At 36.2% G+C, this 20,002-nt stretch overlaps 2 protein-coding genes and 1 pseudogene across 2 annotated transcripts; all 3 read left to right on the top strand.

The window, feature by feature from the left end:
- The first annotated feature begins 421 nt into the window (after positions 1 to 421).
- Positions 422 to 1,978, top strand: LOC100525053 (olfactory receptor 2W1). The gene has a single exon (XM_003128240.3). It carries the CDS (start codon positions 498 to 500, stop codon positions 1,458 to 1,460), a length of 963 nt encoding a protein of 320 aa, XP_003128288.2. The 5' UTR covers positions 422 to 497; the 3' UTR covers positions 1,461 to 1,978.
- Positions 1,979 to 12,518: 10,540 nt separating this feature from the next.
- On the top strand, positions 12,519 to 14,331 carry LOC110257997 (olfactory receptor 2W1-like). The gene has a single exon (XM_021081009.1). The coding sequence runs from the start codon at positions 12,872 to 12,874 to the stop codon at positions 13,829 to 13,831; it is 960 nt and encodes a 319-aa protein (XP_020936668.1). The 5' UTR covers positions 12,519 to 12,871; the 3' UTR covers positions 13,832 to 14,331.
- A 2,471-nt stretch (positions 14,332 to 16,802) lies between these two features.
- Positions 16,803 to 17,866, top strand: LOC110257995 (annotated as a pseudogene).
- Positions 17,867 to 20,002: the final 2,136 nt, after the last annotated feature.

Consider the following 20,002-nt stretch of genomic DNA (forward strand, 5'->3'; position numbering starts at 1 on the left):
ATATGGAAAAATAGGAACACTCTTGTCCTCATTCTTTATAAGTAGCAAAATAATTATATTCCATAGGTGAATTCACTGACCAAGTAAAGAGCATATTCACTATATCAAGTCAACAAGAATGACAGAGAATCATAGAAACAGAACTATTCCAAAATCCAAATTTACATGTGAGAAAATTCAGACCCTGCTTTTAAGAGTGAACTCTCCAAGATCACCTAGATAAATATATATGAAACTCATTACCATAAAAGAACCTACAACAAACACCAGATTATTTGGATGTTATTTTTACTTTTATTCATCATTTCTTAATCAGGAACACAAATTCTCTACCTTTGTTTAGTTCTATATTCCGTCAAATGACTTAGACAGTCTTTGATGACAAATTTCCCCTCCCTCCCCTTCCTTCTTTTCCTTTACCTCCTCCTGCTCATCCTCATATTCCAGGACCTCCTCCTACTGCTCTTCTCATTCTAGGATTTGGGCACTGAAGGACTATGGGCCAAAGAAACTCTACTTCTCTGCATGATTTCATTCTGCTGGGCTTCTCTGACCATCCCAAACTGGAGATGGCCCTGTCAGGAGTTGTCGCCACCTTCTACTTGATCACACTGGTCAGCAACACAGCCATCATTCTTGCGTCTCTCCTGGATTCCCACCTCCACACACCAATGTACTTCTTCCTCCGGAATTTATCTTTCCTAGACCTATGTTTCACAACCAGCATCGTCCCTCAGATGCTGGTTAACTTGTGGGGGCCTCATAAGACCATCAGCTATGGGGGCTGTGTCATTCAGCTCTATGTTTATATGTGGTTGGGCTCCATCGAGTGCCTTCTCCTAGCTGTTATGTCCTACGATCGTTTCACAGCTATTTGTAAGCCCCTCCATTATTTGGTAATCATGAACCCACATTTATGTCTCAAGATGATTATCATGGTCTGGAGCATTAGTTTGGCCAATTCTGTTGTACTGTGTACACTCACTCTGAATCTGCCTAGATGTGGAAACAACCTTCTGGATCATTTCTTGTGTGAGTTGCCAGCTATGCTCAAGGTAGCGTGTATAGACACCACAGCAGTTGAATTGTCTGTTTTTGCTTTAGGCATTGCCATTGTCCTTACACCACTCATCCTTATTCTTATATCCTATGGCTACATTGCCAAAGCTGTGCTGAGAATGAAGTCAAGGGCAGGCCAGCGGAAAGCAATCAATACCTGTGGATCTCATCTCACCGTGGTGTCTATCTTCTACGGAACTATTATCTACATGTACCTGCAACCAGGTAACAGTGCCTCCAAAGATCAGGGTAAGTTTCTCACCCTCTTTTACACCATCATCACACCAAGTCTCAACCCTCTCATTTACACTTTAAGGAATAAAGACATGAAGGAGGCACTGAAGAAGCTGATGACAGTTGACCACAAATTTACAAAATCAAAGAGGAACTGGAAGTCATAGAAAAAATTAGCAAGGATAAGGCAATGAAATATTTTCTAGTTGTCTTTCATTTTTAACTGAGGCAAGTAATCCCTAGACTATAGAGATCAATGAATATAATTCTTGTATGCAAACATTTTGTGGACACAAATAATATAATAACCACCCTACTGGGAGTTCCTTTTGCGGCTCAGAGGCAATGAATCCAACTATTATCTATGAAGACAAGGGTTCAATCCCTGGCCTTGTTCAGGGAGTTAAGGATCCACCATTGCCATGAGCTGTACTATATGTCATAAACGCGGCTCAATCCCACATTGCTGTGGCAGAGGCCCGTGGCTGCAGCTCTGATTTGACCCCTAGCCTGGAAATTTCCATATGCCACAGGTGCAATCCCCCTCCCAAAAAAAAACCTACTTAGCTGTTTTATGCATATTTTTTGCATATCTTGTAGAAAAACAGGTCACAGAATTTTTTTATTTTTGCTTGTAATCTAGCACAAAGCAGCTGTAAACATAAACTTGAAGGCGTTTAATTTGTTTTAAGCCCCATAGAAACCGTTTGGGTATCTAGTTATGTATTTTCAATACTAATGCTTAGATCTTCAGAAATATAGACCTGATGAATACTTTCACATACGATTTGTATATTAAATAATAATATGCTAATGATTTTGTATATTAAATCTCTTATGATGCCATCTAAATATTTGTGTGTGTGCTTTGTGCAGACAATGCAATTTATAAGGTAATAATTATCATAAGCACCACCTGAAACAATTTACTTTTTGTTCAGTGAAATTTGATAATCATCACAAGCAAAGGGTCTTTATTTTTTCTAAGTCTGTTTACATCTTTCATGATAAAGGGGAGTGAGAAGAAACAAAAAAGGGTTTTAAAGACAACACAGTCTGATTCATCTCTTATTCATTTATAAAACATTTATTCCATGAGTGTCTTCTCTGAATGGAAAGAGAGTACGACCAGTTTTAGATTAGTTAGGCTTTGGGCATAGCTCTATTGAATCATGGAACATATGTTATTTTTGAAATATGCAGGTTTGTAAATTTTTATGTAGTGGAATTTCATAAAATGAATAAATATTTTCATTTCCATTTATCTTGATACAATACTTAACATTTTTAGGAAAATGTGATGACTTTTGAATTAAACTTTGGATTTTTTGTGATCTGATACCTTTCTGATATATATAGTCTAGACACCTATTACTCTTGTATTTGGAAGGTTTGTTCTTAGGCTTGGCAAGAATCTATAACAAATAATGTTAGGAGATAAATTAAGTCATTTGCTAACTTCAGTAATAACAGCTGCACCAAAATATAACAGTAATGGACTCTTAGGAGAACATTACATTTTACACCTATAAGTAATTGTTCTTTGATGTATCTCTAGATTTACTTTTTCTTTGGTTTAAGTCTCTCCTGCACTAGGGTTGCAAATTAAACCAACATTTTAAATACTTAATCTCCCTTTTATTTCTTTAAAGTAAATGTATATAGTCATACCACTATATTAAATTATATTATAATTATAATTAATTATATTAATAAATCCTTAAAATATATTAAACTTCTGTAAGTTAATCAGTACTTCCATAAGCTTGTCAGCCTTAGTTCCCACACTTAGGGAACAATATGTGACTTGAAAAAGTAAGTGATATAACTAATAATAATAATAATCAGTAAATAGTAATAATAGTAAATTTAATTATCTTTAGAGAGAGGTTACTTTCCTGACCAAGGTCTCACACCAACATGCATGAGAATTTACCATTCATGCTCTATGAGACATTTTATACAAATTCACAGTAATCACAAAACATAAATCTAAAGCACTGACACAAAACATTTAAAAAGAGGAAACAAAAAAAGCATAGGAAACCACTAAGCCAAAATGGCAGGCAGAAACTCAAGGGAAAAGAACCAATAGAACCCAGTAAATGACAACTATGATTTCCTTTATTATGATCATTGGCTTTAAAATCCTTTACGGCCAAGCCTTACAACACAGTCTTCTATTTATTTGGATTATTATAATTGATTAATTAAAAGATGTTGTGTATCCCGAAGATTTTAATTGTTCATGTTTCATTGTATGCATGACTTCCTGGTTATCTTTGCTAGTAGTTAATAATTATGCATTGAAAATATTTGCTTGAATTTTATATAAACCAATTTTAAATGAAAGAGCCATGTACACTAATCAATTTAAATAAAGAGCACCACTTCCTCATTTAAAAAAGAAATAATAGAGATATAAAGCAAGCAGAAAATACAAAATAAAATGGTAGCACAAAATCCTCATTTATCAATAATTGCTCTAAATATAAATGGATGGAATTCACCAATCAAAAGACACAGAGCATCCAGATAGATTAAAAAATAGGACCAACTATATGATGTCTCCAGGAAACTCACCTCAGCTCTAAAGACAAACAAGGGCTCAAAGTGAAGGGATAAAAGATGACACTCCAAGCAAATGGTAGCCAAAAGAAAGCATATATAGCCTTATTTATAGCATATAAAATAGACTTCAAGCCAAAAACAAGTTACAAGAGACAGAGATGGACATTATAGAATGATAAAGGGGACAACTTACAAGACATACTAGTTACCAGAGTATATGAACCTAACATGGCAATACCAAAACATGTAAAGCAATTACTAGCAGATCTAAAGGAAGAAATTGACAGGACCACAATGATAGTAGGGGACATTAATATCCCACCTACAGCCATGGATAGATCATCCAGACAGAAAGTCAGCAGGGAAACAACAGCCTTAAATGAAACATTAAACCTGTTGGATTTGATTTATACAGAACATTTGATCCAAATATAGCATATATTACATTCTTTTTAGAAGTACATGGTACACTCAAGAATACACCATATGCTGGGACACAAATCTCAATAAATTTAAGAAAACTGAAATCATAGCAAGCATTTATTGTGATCACAATGGTATGAAACTGGAAATCAACTACAAAAAGAAAGCTGAAAATATAAATATGTGGAGACTGAAAAACATGCTACTAAACAATAATTGGGTCAATGAAGAAATCAAATGGGAAATCAAAAATATCTGAAGACAATGAAAATGAAAATATGGCATCTCAAAATCTCTGAGATACAGCAAAAAAAGCATTGAGAGGGAAGTTTATAGCAATACAGGCCTACCTCAAGAAATAAGAAAAACCTCAAACAAAAAGGACAATCTTTTCAAAAAAGTGTTAGTACTCAGCCGTAAAAAAGAATGAAACAATGTCATTTGCAGCAACATGGATGGACCTAGAGATAAACATATTAATCGAAGTCAGTCAGATAAAAAAAGATAAGTACCATACGATATCGCTTATACTTGGAATCTAAAACATGATACAAATGAACTTAGTTATAAAACAGAAACAGATCCCCCAGGCATAGAAAATAAACATGTGGCTCCCAGAGTGGAAAGGGGGTGGGAGAGGGATAAATTATGAGTTGGGAATTAGCAGATACAAACTATTCTATATAAAATATATAAACAAGGTCCTACTGCACAGTGCAGAGAACTATATTCAATATCCGAAGAATATGAAAAAGAATATATATTTATGAATCAGTTTACACACCATAAATTAACACAATATTGTAAATCAACTATACCTCAGTATTTTTTTTAATTTAAAAAGTAAATAAATGGTGTTGGGAAAACTAAACAGCCATATGCAAAGGAATAAAACTAGATCACTGTCTTTTTTTTTTTTATTATTGCTCCTGCAGCATATGAAAGTTCCCAGGCCAGAGATCAAACTTACACCATAGCAGTGACCTGAGTCACTATACTCACAACACCAAATCCTTAACCTGCTGCATCACCAGGTAACTACTAGAACATTATCTTACACCACACAACAAAATCAACTCAAAATGGCTTGAAGACTTCAGTGGAACACCAGAAACTATAAAACTCCTAGGAGAAAACATAAGAGGCATGCTCTTTGACATTCATCTTAGCAATATTTTTCTGGATATGTAATCTCGGGCAAGGAAAACAAAAGCAAAAATAAGTAAATAAGGGAGTTCCCATCATGGCTCAGCAGAAATGAATCTGACCAGCATCCATGAGGATGCAGGTTTGATCCCTAGCCTCACTCAGTGGGTTAAGAATCTGTCATTACCATGAGCTGTGGTGTAGGTCACAGATACGCCTCAGATCCAGTGTTGCTGTGGCTGTGTCATAGGCCAATGGTTACAGCTCTGATTCGACCCCTAGTCTGGGAACCTCCATATGCTGTGGGTGCAGCCTTAAAAAGACAAAAATAAATAAATAAATAAGCAAATAGGAATACATCAAACCAAAAAGCTTTTGCACAGTAAAAGAAACCATCAACAAAACTAAAAGACAACCTACCAAATGGAAGATTTTTGCAAATCATATATATTCGCAAAATATATAAAGAACTCATACAACTTAACAACAACAAAAAAACCTGATTTTTAAAATGGTCAGAGTATCTGAATAGACATTTCTCCAAAGAAGACATACAAATGGCCAAAAGGTGCATGAAAAGATGTTTCACATCACTAATTATTAGGGAAATGCAAATAAAAAACCACACTGAGATATCAGCTCGTACCTATTAGAATGGCCATTATCTTAACATACTAAATGAAGTCAGTCAGAAGGAGAGAGACAAACACCATAGGATACTACTTATATGTGGAATCTAAAATATGACACAAATCAACCGATCTATGAAACAAAAACAGACTCACAGATTTTTGTAGTTGCCAAGGGGGGAGAGGGGTGAGGAGGGAAGGTTTGAGGGTTTGGGATTAGCTCAGGCAACTATTATAAATAGGATAAACAACAAGGTCCTACTATATAGCACAGGAACTATATTCAATATGCTGTGATAAACCTTGAAAGAAAAGAATATGAAAAAGAATATACGCATGTATAACTGAGTCACTTTGCTGTATAGCAGAAACTAACACAACAATACACTCTTGGTAAGAATGTAAATTAATGCAGCTGCCATGGAAAACAGTATGACGATTCCTCAAAAAGTTGAGAATATTCAGCAGAATTAACACAACATTGTAAATCAGCTATACTTCAATAAAATTTTTAAAGACGGGGAGTTCACATTGTGGCTCAGTGGATTAAGAACCCAACTAACGTCCATGAGGATGCGAGTTTGATCCCTGGCCTTGCTCAGTGGGTGAAGGATCCGCTGTTGTTGTAAACTGTGGTGTAGGTCTCAGACGGGGCTCAGATCCTGCATGGCTCTGGTAAAGGTCAGCAGCTGCAGCTCCAATTCAGTCCCTAGCCTGGGAACTTCCATACACCACAGGTGCACTGCCCCAAAAAAAGAAAGAAAATTTTAAGTGAAAAAAAGTTGGAATTCCCTTGTGGCCTGGCAGTTAAGGATTCAGAATTGTCACTGCTGCAGCTTGGGTTCGATCCCTACCCTGGAAACGTCCATGTGACACAAGTGTAGCCAAAAAAAAAAATTTGAGAACAGAATTACTATATGATCCAGCTATTCTACTTCAAAGTATTTACCTAAGAATAGTGAAACACTAAATCAAAAGATACATGCACACCTCTGTTCATCACAGCATTATTTACAACAGCCAAAACACAGGAACAACTTAATTAAGCATCTATCAGTGGATGAATGGATAAAGAATATGTGGTATATATGTGACAGACTACTCAGCCATAAAAAAAGATGAAATCTTGCCATTTGTGACAACCCGGAAGGTGTTATACTAAGTAAAATAAGCCAAACAGAGAAAGACAAATACTATATGATTTCACTTGTATGTGGAATATAAAAAACAAGTAAAAATAAATGAAGAAGCCAAATCAAACAAAACAAATACAGAGAACAGAGAAGTGGCTACCAGAGGGGAAAGGTAGAGGACAGTAAAATGGGTAAAGGTCAACTGTATGATGGATGGAAACTAAATTTTTGGTGGTAAGCAGACTGTAGGGTATACAAAGTCAAAATATAATGTACATATGAAACATATAATATTATAAACCAACATCACCAAAATGTAAAATTTTAAATAAACCAAAAAATTAATTAATTTAAGATCAATTTTGTGGGTTTTTCTTAACATACCATAAGACAGCCATACGATAATAATTGTTGAAACTAGATGATGGATCCATCACATTGTATTGGTCACTCTATTTTTGTACATGTTATAAAGTGTCTATAATAAAAAGTTTTAAAGGGTGTTAAGGATCTTTTTTTAGGAGTTCCTGCTATGGCACAGTGCGTTAAGGATCCAGTGTTATTGCAGCTGCAGCTCAGATTCGATCCCTGGCCCAGGAACTTCCACATGCTGTGGATGTAGCCAAAAAAAAATCTTTTTTAAAATACAATAACAAGCTCTCCAACAGTTGGAATTTCTTCTTGAAATCATATTTCCATTGTTCTTCCCATCCAGAACTTTATGGTAATGTATTTATTTGTTCTTTCACAAGTCTTTTGACTACTATTCTCGCCAGCAACAAATACATAAATTAATTGAAATTATTTTTTAAATTTCTGAAAATCATAAATCTTTAACTGTTAAATTTTCTTGATTAAATTATTATTAATTTTTCAGCATTCATTCAAATGTTTGTCTTTTTTAAATGAGGGACAAATAGAGATGAGATAAACAGACTACACCAAGCCTTCACAAAATATATTCTAGGAAATTTCTGAATGCCTCACCATGACCTGCATCATAATGATGTTTAATTACTTTTGTGGGTTACCAATCCCAAGGGCTTTAAAAAATACCTAGAAACCAAGTCACCGATCTTCTTGATATTATACCCATGAATCACCTTTTACTCACCACACTTACCTTTTTATAAGATTACCAAATGTTCCTGCCAGCCCAAGAAATGCCCAATAAAAAGGTAATTGCTAAAATCACTTATTCTCAGTGTGGAAAGACACAATACAATAATCCTTATTCCATAGTTCCTTTTCATAATCTTCTCCATATTTTTCCCTCTAATTAGATCAAATTAACCATTCAGCCAGTTTACAAAGGCTGGTTCAGACCAAGAAATCCATAGCAACTTATGTTCCAGATAAAAGCAACCCTTCTGAGCCAGGCATTGCAGATAGATGAGTGATGGACTTAGAAAATTAGAGTGGAAAGCGAGTGTTAAGGTTCTTCACTGAGCAGGTAAGTGGTTAAATATTTCAGTCTCTCTCTTGTTACAAGACTGTAAGACTTCTAAAAGACTAGAATACTAAATAATTCATTATTCAAATTCAGAGATTCACAAATACGTAGAGAAAATGAAATGTCATCCTGACTATAATTAGTTTCATTTAAAAAAATAATTCTTAAATTTCCCTCATAAATAGGTTAAAGTTGAAAATATTATGATACTCGATTCTCAAATAGTGGTGGATTTTATAGTGCAACAGCTACTGAAGGTCAAATGCACATATGCATACTTTTGTCCAATTTTAAGCCCATTATAGAACTGATGTGCTTGTGTATCTTTGCAAGTATATGCAGAGATTTGTTTATCTTTCAGTGACTATTTTCTATATGTTTTAATTTGCTAAAATGTATTACTGAAGTAGGTTCCATACAAATGATTGACATAGTAAACTTTCAAAGACCATTGAAAACATTTACCTACTTTTTTCAAAGCAGTGCCTGGCTATAGATTCTGTGAATTTATAAATCTAAATATGTACCCACTTTACTATGTGCACTGATTCATTGTATCACCTTTAAGACTAATTGATCTAGGCTTCTGGCATTTCTGGCACTGTGTTATTGCTCAGTAAAAATTACATTGAGCCCTTGTTCTGCTCTCTGAAGAAATTCTAGCACTCTTGGCTATATTTCTGGAAATTATTTACTATGGGAAGGGGCTTTCCTTTGCTTTGAGGACTTCATTTAAAACATGGCCCCTGATGAATTTTAACCGCTTCTCACAATTCAGCCCCTGTGACCTCTGTCCCTCTATTCTCCACTTCTCTAACAGAGTAGATCGAGCCTATTTTTCTTTATTTTCTAAAATACCACTAACAAAAGGGAATAAATTTAGTAGAATTTTAATAAAGGATTGGAAATAATATAGAAGGATTTCCCTGCAGCATACAATGAAAAACATTGCCTAAGGAACACGATATCTTAAAATTCCTTAGACACCCTTACAGAGCTTTGCTCTCTGACTCTATATTTCACTAGGTCCCACTTGCTCCACGTTTTGGACCTTACTCACTCTCTTGGTCCCATCTTCTACTCTAATCTGTCTTTGTCTTTGATTCTAGGACCTCCAATCCTCTCAGTTGCCATCTGTGAAGAAATAACACCTAAAAGCTTGCCACTGTCTTTTGGGGGGAAAAAATGCTTATTTGGGTCTAACCACCTTCCATAAATACTTAAATAAGGGGGAAGGATAGTTCATTAGCAAATAGTTATAAATTGTTGTCTTAAGTAAAAGAAATCTTTTTATACTGCTCCTCCACCTTCCAAAATGCAGGTACAATAAAAACAAAGCCATTCTTCCATTTCTGCCAAGATTGTTTTTTTTTCCCCATTATATCCCTTAACTAAAGTGTGCAATTCTGATCCATGTGACTATAAGGAGCACATATTTGGTGTCTCATCATTAGGTAGCTTCCTATATTGATTACACGTATTTCTAGCTCATACTTTTAAAGTTTATACAAATCTTTCTACAATTCTATAATTTCTCTTTTATTATGAGCTTTTGAATAGAGCTAAAAAACTTTATACTTTAATGAGTGAATTTTGAGATCAAAACATAATACACTTTTGGAGTTCTCTCGTGCTGCAGCAGGTTAAGGATCCCATGTTGTCACTGCTGTGGCTCGGGTTACTGCTGTGGCTCAGGTTCGATCCCTAGCCCAGGAACTTCCACATGCCGCGGGTAAAGCCAAAAAAAATAATAATAATACACTTTTAAAAACTGTCTATGTGGAAGAACAATATAGAAAGGATTTTTAAAGGAGCAATTACTTCCATGGCCTGAAAGCCTGGAATGATAACTACAGAGTCTTAGAATAATCATGGAGAAGATTTTCTGGTACCAGTAAATAATCACTTATGAATATCTGGGTCCATTCCCCAACACTGGAGTAACTATCACCTGTTTCACATTCTATGGGTGTCAGCTTCTCTGATCAGTAAATACACATTTCTGCAGAAGGTCAGCTAGCATTTAATCAGAAAGGCTGCTTTTCAAAACAGCTATCACAAGCCTTTCCATTGTCCATCTCTTGATCAATACCTGATGTCTTGCTAATTTGCATAATAATGAATATTCAAGTGGCTTATCAATAGTGAAAGTAGTGATATCAAACATATGTGGCTTGTCTAACATTTAGAAACACTCCTCATTCTTGCATGAGAGGCATAAGAATCAAAAAGTTGTGCGCAGCCAAAATTTTAATGGTAGTGTCCAAGATTTGTTCCTTAAATGGACCTATACCTAACCATGGATAAGTTCCACTTTTTTTTATTCTGACCAGAAAGTAACCAAAATCCTGCCTCTGTTGCCTCATCTTCAAAGAAACCAAGGTAGTGGTAGAGTATCTTAAGGGACAGAGATCTGCAGCTGCATGAGTTTGTGGCACAGCTGTCATGTGCCCACTTGCTAACGTCTGCTTAAGAAATCTCTGTGTGGGTGGCATATCTTGGTCAGTGTCATTTTCATTATAAGCTGGACAAAAGGCTGTAGGGAAAATACTAACCCTATATTCATCTCAAATTTTTCAGGGACCATGATTATCTACCAAAATAACCTAGGAGTTGAACGCGTCCAAACTGGCTTAGATCAATTCAAAACTCAAACACACTTCGTTTCTTTCATGACACACTATTTTTTCTTGTCTTAATTGTTTCGTGTGTGTAGCCACATCCATGGTATGTGTGGAAGTTCTTGGGCCTGTGCCACAGCAGTGACAACACCAAATCCTTAACTGAAAGGCCACCAGGGAACTCCTATTCTTGTCTTAATTTATTACGTCTTGCTTTTTGCCTCCATAAAAATAACAATCTGAACTAAAATGCTTAAGAACAAATTATCAACAACTTTCTAGTCTGTTAACATTAGCTGAAATATGTACACAATAAAAATAAGAAAATAAGAAACAAAACAATCATTACTTAAAAATAGCATATTTCATTCCATTTTAAACACAACAAATTCATTTGAAAATGATTAGAAGCCCCTCTAATTTCAGCAAGAAGAGAATACACAAAATAAATATTTAAAATCTATTGCTCTATCAACAGTAAGTAAAAAGCAGTTAAATAAAATACATCAATAAAGATAAACTTAACAAGATATGTAGAATGTTTTTATAAAGAAGTATTATTCATCTTTACCAAAAGGGAAAAAAACTTTGATAAATTGAGACAGGCTGCGTTCTTCAAAAAGAAGTTTTTAAATGTAAATTTTTTAAAACTTAAATACAGGTATTTCAGATAACTTCTTATATTTGTTTGGCTTGTAACAAACTGATTTCAAATTTTATTTGGGAAAATGACAGCTTAGTATATCAAGACTTTTTTTTCTTTTTATAGCCGCACCTGCAATATATGGAAGTTTCTGGGCCAGGGGTTGAATCCAAGCTGCATCTGCAACCTACACCACAGCTGATGACAACACCAGATCCTTAACCCTCTGACTGAGGCCAGGGATCGAACCCACATCCTCACAGAGACAACATCAGGTCCTTAACCCACTGAGCCACAATGTGAACTCTAAGACATTTTTATAAAAAAGAGTAATAAAAGGAGTTCCCATTGTGGCACAGTGGAAGTGAATCCCACTAGCATCTATGGGGATGCGGGTTCGGTCACAAGCCTTGCTTAGTGGGTTGGGGATCCAACGTTGCCACGAGCTGTGGTGTAGTCACAGATGCGGCTCGGATCCTGCATTGCTGCGGCTGTGCCACAGGCCAGCAGCTGTAGCTCCAATTTAACCCCTAGCCTGAGAACTTCCATATGCTACCGTGCAGCCCTAAAAAGAAAAAAAAAAAAAAAAAAAGAGTTATAAAGGATTTGCTGTGCCAGGTATCACAATGCTATTAGGTAATAATTATTAAAAGTACTGCTTTGCAGATGATTGAAACTATATGTACAGCCCTAAAACAAACAGGTGGGCATTTCCCCTTCTGGCAATGAAATAGATCATTTTAGCTAACCAAGTGATGGAACACAGTTCTTTATGCACACAACCTGAACACAGAGTGGTCAGTAAGATGTTTTCCATAACACGTGAGCTTTCTGTTGGTAAACACTACTCCTCTATAATATTGAGTCATTTAGGAGAACAATAAATTTTTTATAATCTGTTGTTTCCCCATTCTGGTTCCTTCATTACCCTTTTCTACAGAGATCAAGAAGGGAAGATAATGGACACATCCAATACCAGCTCAGGTGATCAGTTCATTTTGCTGGGCTTTTCTGATCAACCCCAACTGGAGCCCATTATCTCTGTGACTGTTTTGCTCTTCTACGTCATGACTCTCCTAAACAACACAGCGATTATCCTGGTGTCTTTTCTGGACAGCCGACTTCATACACCCATGTACTTCTTCCTCAGTAACCTCTCATTTTTGGATATCTGTTACACAACTAGCATCGTTCCCCAGATGCTGATAAATCTGTGGGGGCCAAACAAATTGATTACTTATGTAGGTTGTATTCTACAATTCTTCTTTGCCTTTGACTTTGGTGCAACAGAATGCCTTTTATTGGCTCTCATGGCCTATGATCGCTATGCAGCAGTCTGCCAACCCCTGCACTACATGGTTATCATGAATCCACGGGTTTGTAAGAAGATGGTAGCAGCATCATGGCTGACTGGTCTGTGTGGCGCCCTGAGTATGTGCTCCTTTGCTTTTACGCTGCCGCTATGTGGTCACATAGTGGATAACTTCTTTTGTGAGATGCCTGCCTTTCTTAAGATAGCCTGTGAGTACACCAAAGTGGTGGATGTTACCATTTACACACTTGGAGTAATTTACCTTCTTTTGCCACTATTGTTCATTCTCATCTCATATGGAATCATCACACAAGCTGTAACTAAGATCAAGTCAGGCGGAGGATGGAAGAAGATGCTTAACACCTGTGGCTCTCACCTCACTGTGGTCAGCCTCTTTTATGGCAGTGCCATCTACATGTACTTGCAACCAAAGAAAGGTTCCACATACCAAGTGGATAAATTTCTTACCCTCTTTTACACCATTATCACCCCAAGTCTTAATCCACTAATATATACTCTGAGGAATAAAGATGTCAAAAGGGCATTAAAATGGCTTTTTATAAAAATTCAGAGTTCAGGGAGTTCCCACTGTGGCACAGTGGGTTAAGGATCCAACTGCAGGACCTCAAGTCACTGGGTAGGTGGGAATTCAATATCCAGCATCATGCGAAGGGTTAAAGGACGCAGGTCACTGCTGTGGCTTGGATTCAATCCATAGCCCAGGAACTTTCATATGCTGGAACTGTGGTCATCAAATTAAAAAAAAAAAAGAATTCGGGGTTCAGAACAAATGTCAATCAAATAAGAGGATTAATAATAACACTGAGTAATACATATTACTTCATTTACATGTAGTGTCTCATTCAATATGCACAATGACCTTGAAACTCAGATATCAAGTTTACATTTTACAGGAAAGAACCTGAAGTTAGAAAAGTTCATTAACTTGCTCAGGTAATAATACTTCTAAGTAAAAATGCAGGATTAAAACACAAATCTAGGAGTTCTCCTCATGGCTCAGCGGAAAGGAATCCAACTAGGAACCATGAGGTTGTGGGTTCAATCCTTGGCCTCAATCAGTGGGATAAGTAGGATATAGGATCCGGCATTGCCACAAGCCGTGGCATGGGTCGAAGATGTGGCTTGGATCCAGTGTTGCTGTGGCTGTGGTATAGGCCACAGCTGTAGCTCCAATTCAATCCCTATCCCAGTAATTTCTATATGCTGTAGGTGTGGCAGTAAAAGAGTAAAAATAAAATTTTAAAAATAAAAATAAAATAAAATAAGCATCTGATGTTGTAGTTTCCCAATCTATTGTAATGTACATTTGGAGTTCCCGTCATGGTGCAGCAGAAACGAATCCAACTAGGAACCGTGAGGTTTCAGGTTCGATCCCTGGCCTCGCTCAATGGGTTAAGTATCTGGCATTGCCCTAAGCTGTGGTGTAGGTTGCAGACATGGCTTGGATCTGGCATTGCTGTGGCTCTGGTGTAGGCTGGCAGCTGTAGCTTCAACTAGACCCCTAGTCTGGGAACCTCCATATGCCATGGGTGCAGCCCTAAAAAGACAAAAGACAAAAATATATATATATATATATACATATATATACACACACATATATATACACACACACACATATATAGTAATGTACATTTGAACTCATCTATAATATGTGGCTATTGAACAGCCTTTTTTTAATACCATTGTGAGAACAAGTATAAAAATCAAGATAAAATCTATTGGTGAGAAAAAATGATTTTTTTCCTGTAGAGTTATTTGCTTAATCAATTCTAAAATAGCTATTTCACTCTAAAATTTAAAAGTTTTAATATTTTGTTTTTTGTGGGGGTTTGGGTTTTTTTGTTTTTTGTCTTTTTAGGGCCGCAACTCTGGCATATGGAAGTTCCCAGGCTAGGGGTCGAATCAGAGCTGTAGCTGCTGGCCTACACCACAGCCACAGCAACGCAGGATCCAAGCTGCATCTGCGACCTATACCACAGCTCACAGCAATGCCAGATCCTTAACCCACAGAGCAAGGTCAGGGATAGAACCCCCACCCTCATGGATACTAGTCGGGTTCGTTAACCACTGAGCCACAACAGGAATTTAAAGTTTTATTATTTTGGAATAACATATTTACTTTCTTACTGAGAGTGGGAAGTTCAGTGAGAGCATTCTAACAAACACACTTCCAAAGACACTTTCAAAGTAATCAGTTGAGAAGAAAATGCTAAGTCATTTAGTTAGGATTTTCTTATGCTATTTCAGGTAATCTGAAATAACCTATTTCTGAACTAAATGAAATTTTTTCATGAGCAAATTTTGTCTACACTAAAAATTATGAAATATTTTATAAAAAAATAACAATTTCCCCAGAAATAAACCCATGCACTTACGGTCAATTAATCTACGATAAAGGAGACAAGAACAAACAATGGAGAAAAGACAGTGTCATTAATTTCATTAATTGAGTTCCCGCTGTGGCGGCATTGGATTAAGAATCTGACTGCAGGAGTTCCCGTCATGGCGCAGTGGTTAACGAATCCGACTAGGAACCATGAGGTTGCGGTTTTATCCCTGACCTTGCTCAGTGGGTTAACGATCCGGCGTTGCCGTGAGCTGTGGTGTAGGCTGCAGACATGGCTCGGATCCCGCGTTGCTGTGGCTCTGGCTTAGGCCAGTGGCTACAGCTCTGATTCAACCCCTAGCCTGGGAACCTCCATATGCCGCGGGAGCGGCCCAAGAAATAGCAACAACAACAACAACAACAACAAAGACTAAAGACAAAAAAAAAAAAAAAAAGAATCTGACTGCAGCAGCTCTGGTCACTGTACAGGTTTGACCCCCAGCCCAGCACAGTGGGTTAAGGATCTGTCATTGTTGCAGCTGCAGTGTAGACAGAAGCTGTGACTTGGATTCAATCCCTGGCCTGGGAACTTCCATATGCTGCGGGTGCAGCCATAAAAAAAAAAAAAAAAAAAAAACTCATTAATAAGTAGTGCTTGGAAAACTGGACTGCTACATGCAAAAGAATGAAATTATAACATCCTCTAATACCATATAGAAAAATAAACTCAAAATGGATTAAAGACCAGATACTCTAAAGCTCCTAGAGAAAAATGTAGGCAGAACATTTTGACATAAATCGCAGCAATATTTTTTTGGATCCATTTCCTACAGTAATGGAAATAAAAACAAAAACAAACAAACAGGACCTAATTAAACTTAAAACTGTTTCACAGCAAAAGAAACAGTAAACGAAGCAAAAAGACAACCTAAAAATTGGGAGAAATTATTTTCAAACAATGTAACTGACAAGGGATTAATTTCCAAGATATATAAACAGCTCATACAGCCTAATATAAAAAAAAAGCAACCCAACCAAAAGATGGGCAGAAAATCTAAATAGACATTTCTCCAAAGACAGACAGCCAAAAAACACATGAAAATATGCTCAATATTGCTAATTATTACAGGCATGTAAAATCAAAACTACGATGAGGTATCACCTCACTCCGATCAGAATGGCCATCATCAAAAAGTCTACAAATAATAAATGCTGGAGAGGGTGTGGAGAAAAGGGATCCCTCCTACACTGTTGGTAGGAATGTAAATAGGTACAGCCACTATGGAGAACTGTATGGAGATTCCATAAAAAACTAAAAATAGAGTTACCATATGAGTAGAAAGCGGAACGTCCGGGCTGCGAGTGGCCACTTGTCTGTTGAGCTCGGAGAAAGAACGATTTTTAAAAAGGGTGATGTTGAGAAGGGCAAGAAGATTTTTGTTCAGAAGTGTGCCCAGTGCCATACTGCAGAAAACAGAGGCAAGCACAAGACTGGTCCAAACCTCCATGGTGTGTTTGGTGGAAGACAGGTCAGGCTCCTGGATTCACTTACACAGATGCCAACAAGAACAAAGGCATCACCTGGGGAGAGGAGACGCTGATGGAGTACTTGGAGAATCCCAAGAAGTATATCCCTGGAACAAGAATGATCTTTGCTGGCATAGGAAGAAGGGAGAAAGGGAAGACTTGGTAGCTTATCTCAAAAAAGCTACTAATGAGTAAAGGTTGGCCACCGCCTTATTTATTACAAGACCGAAATGTCTCATGACTTTCATGTGTACCATAGTTAAATTGATCTCATACACTAGAATTCAGATCATGTATGGCTGATGGAATGTTTCTGTTGGATGGTCCTGATTTAACTAAGATTGATTGGTGGCTAAATGAATATGGTCAGCTTTTTGAATTTTAGTAGTAATTCCAATTCAACAAGTACTATCACAGTTTTCCCCTTCTACAGAGATGATTAAACTTGAATGTGGAGTATTAAACTTTTCGGGAAAATGGTGAATACCTTCTCAGAACCTATAGGAGATTGGTTTTATATTTAGATTTCTATAACTGGTTATATTAATATATTTAAATAGTGAGAAGATCCCTTCACTATCTCATAGAACGGAGCAAGATTCACCTGTGTTTCAAGTTGTGTTCACTAGCCTATTAAGGCATGAGCTGAAGATAAATTGACAATGTCCCCTTTATCTTTTTGGTCTTAAATATGCCAATTTCATTAAAATTATCTGTATCTAAAAAAAAAACTACCATATGATCCAGCAATCCCACTCTTGGGCATATATCCAGAGAAAACCATAGTTCAAAAAGATACACGCACCTCAATGTTCATTGCAGCACTATTTACAATAGCCAATACACGAAAGCAATCTATAGGTCCATCAAAAGATGAATGGATAAAGAAGATATGGGGGGGTGAGTGTGTGTGTGTGTGTGTGTGATGGAATATTACTCAGCCATAAAAATGATTTGAAATAATGCCATTTGCAGCAACATGGATGCAACTAGAGATTATCATACTAAGTAAAGTAAACCAAACAAAGACAAATATCATATGACATCACCTATATGTGGAATCTAAAAAAAAAAAAAGATTCAAATGAACTTATTTACTAAACAGAAAGAGACTCACAGACATAGAAAACAAACTAAAGGGGGAGGGATATATTAGGAGATTGGGATTAACATACACACACACACACACATATAAATAAGATAACCAACAAGGACCTACTGCGTAGCATAGGAAACTATACTGAATATTTTGTAATAATCCTATTAGAGAAAAAAATCTGTAAGGAATATGTATATATATATATATATAATACAGATAAGAAATATATGTCTGTGTATGTACATATATATAATACAGATAAGAAATATGTGTCTGTGTGTATTATATACATATATATGTATAATTGGAGCATCATGTTGTATACCTGAAACTAACACAACATTGTAAACTGACTACTACTTCAATTTTTTATTTATTTATTTGGCTGCCTTGCAGCATGTGAAAGTTTCTGGGCCAGGGATTGAACCCTTGCCACAATAATGACCCAAGCCATGGCAGTGAAAATGCCAGATCCTTAACTGCTAGGCCATGAGGGAACTCCTATACTTCAATTTTTTGAAAAATCCTTACAGAAAAAAAAAATTAAAAGATCTGTTAATTATCTCTGTGGGGCACCAGTCCCCAAGGTCTAAACCACATCAACATAACAGCCTTTAAAGTTGTATACAAATACTTCCCTTCTATATAATTACAATTCTTGTAGTAGTTATAGACCAACACAGTACTCTTTTAATTAGACAGAAATCTATCTATAAATGTGTTTAACAAGAGGACACACTAAAAGACTACAAATAGCCTATCAAAAACACCCTTAACGAAACCTAATTCTTCAACTAGTCCCACATCTAGTTTTTCTCCAACAACATCCACATTAGAGATGTCTACGAAATCTTAGTTGAGCTGTTGCTTTCAAATGTGACTGTGACTGTGATATTAGCATAAGAAACTGGTGGCTATTTCAGTATTTCATGGACTCAGTAACTTGCCAAACAATTTTTCTGAATTATCAGTGAACTGAAGCATGATCATCATAGGAACATGAGAACATCTGGACTACCTAAGAGCGTGAGAACTGTGAATTCTTCCCTTAATGAAAGCACTTAAATATGTTTTAAAGTTTTTGTTTTCTGGTAAGTATACCCTGCTATCTCTAACAGAAGAAGACATGGAATAGAAAACAGATCCTACATAGCACAGACTTTAGACCTCAGCCTAACATGAAAGCAAAGATGTGAAAGGTACATGAGATATAAATAAATACCAATATACTAATGTCATCTCAGGAATAAATATTATATTAAATTTCAACATGAGAAGTTAGTGGATTTTTTTGAGTTACGGAATGTTCTCTATCTGTAAAACATCTTGCTGGATATTTATATCATTTAATCCTCCGCACAAACCCTTCTCCAAAGCAGGTGCTACTAGAATGAAGAAACTCCGGCTGAAAGAATTAATTAGATTGTACCAGTTCACACAGTGGGAAAGTAGCTGAGGTCTGTTGTTATAACATCACAGGTGGTCTGACTCTAGAGTCTGGAGTCTTAACTACTTTTATATCATAGATTTCTGCTTTGATTTTGTATGGCTAGAGCAATACATCTTACTTTACAATTAATGAAATATCCATTTAATATCTTTTCATTTTTTACAAAATTTTACACAACTATGAAATTTTTATGTTTCTAGTTTTCTCTCCCTATCATTGTGTACACTCAAGTTATGTTTAAATATATCTAGTTCATGTGTCTTAAGTTTCACTGAAGAAAGTAAAATGTAAAATTATGCTACAATATTAGAAACTGAAGTCCATACCATGAAAAATGAAAGGGTGAATTTTAATT

The sequence above is a fragment of the Sus scrofa genome, unplaced genomic scaffold, assembly GCF_000003025.6.
Source record: "Sus scrofa isolate TJ Tabasco breed Duroc unplaced genomic scaffold, Sscrofa11.1 Contig1052, whole genome shotgun sequence".
Taxonomy (NCBI): domain Eukaryota; kingdom Metazoa; phylum Chordata; class Mammalia; order Artiodactyla; family Suidae; genus Sus; species Sus scrofa.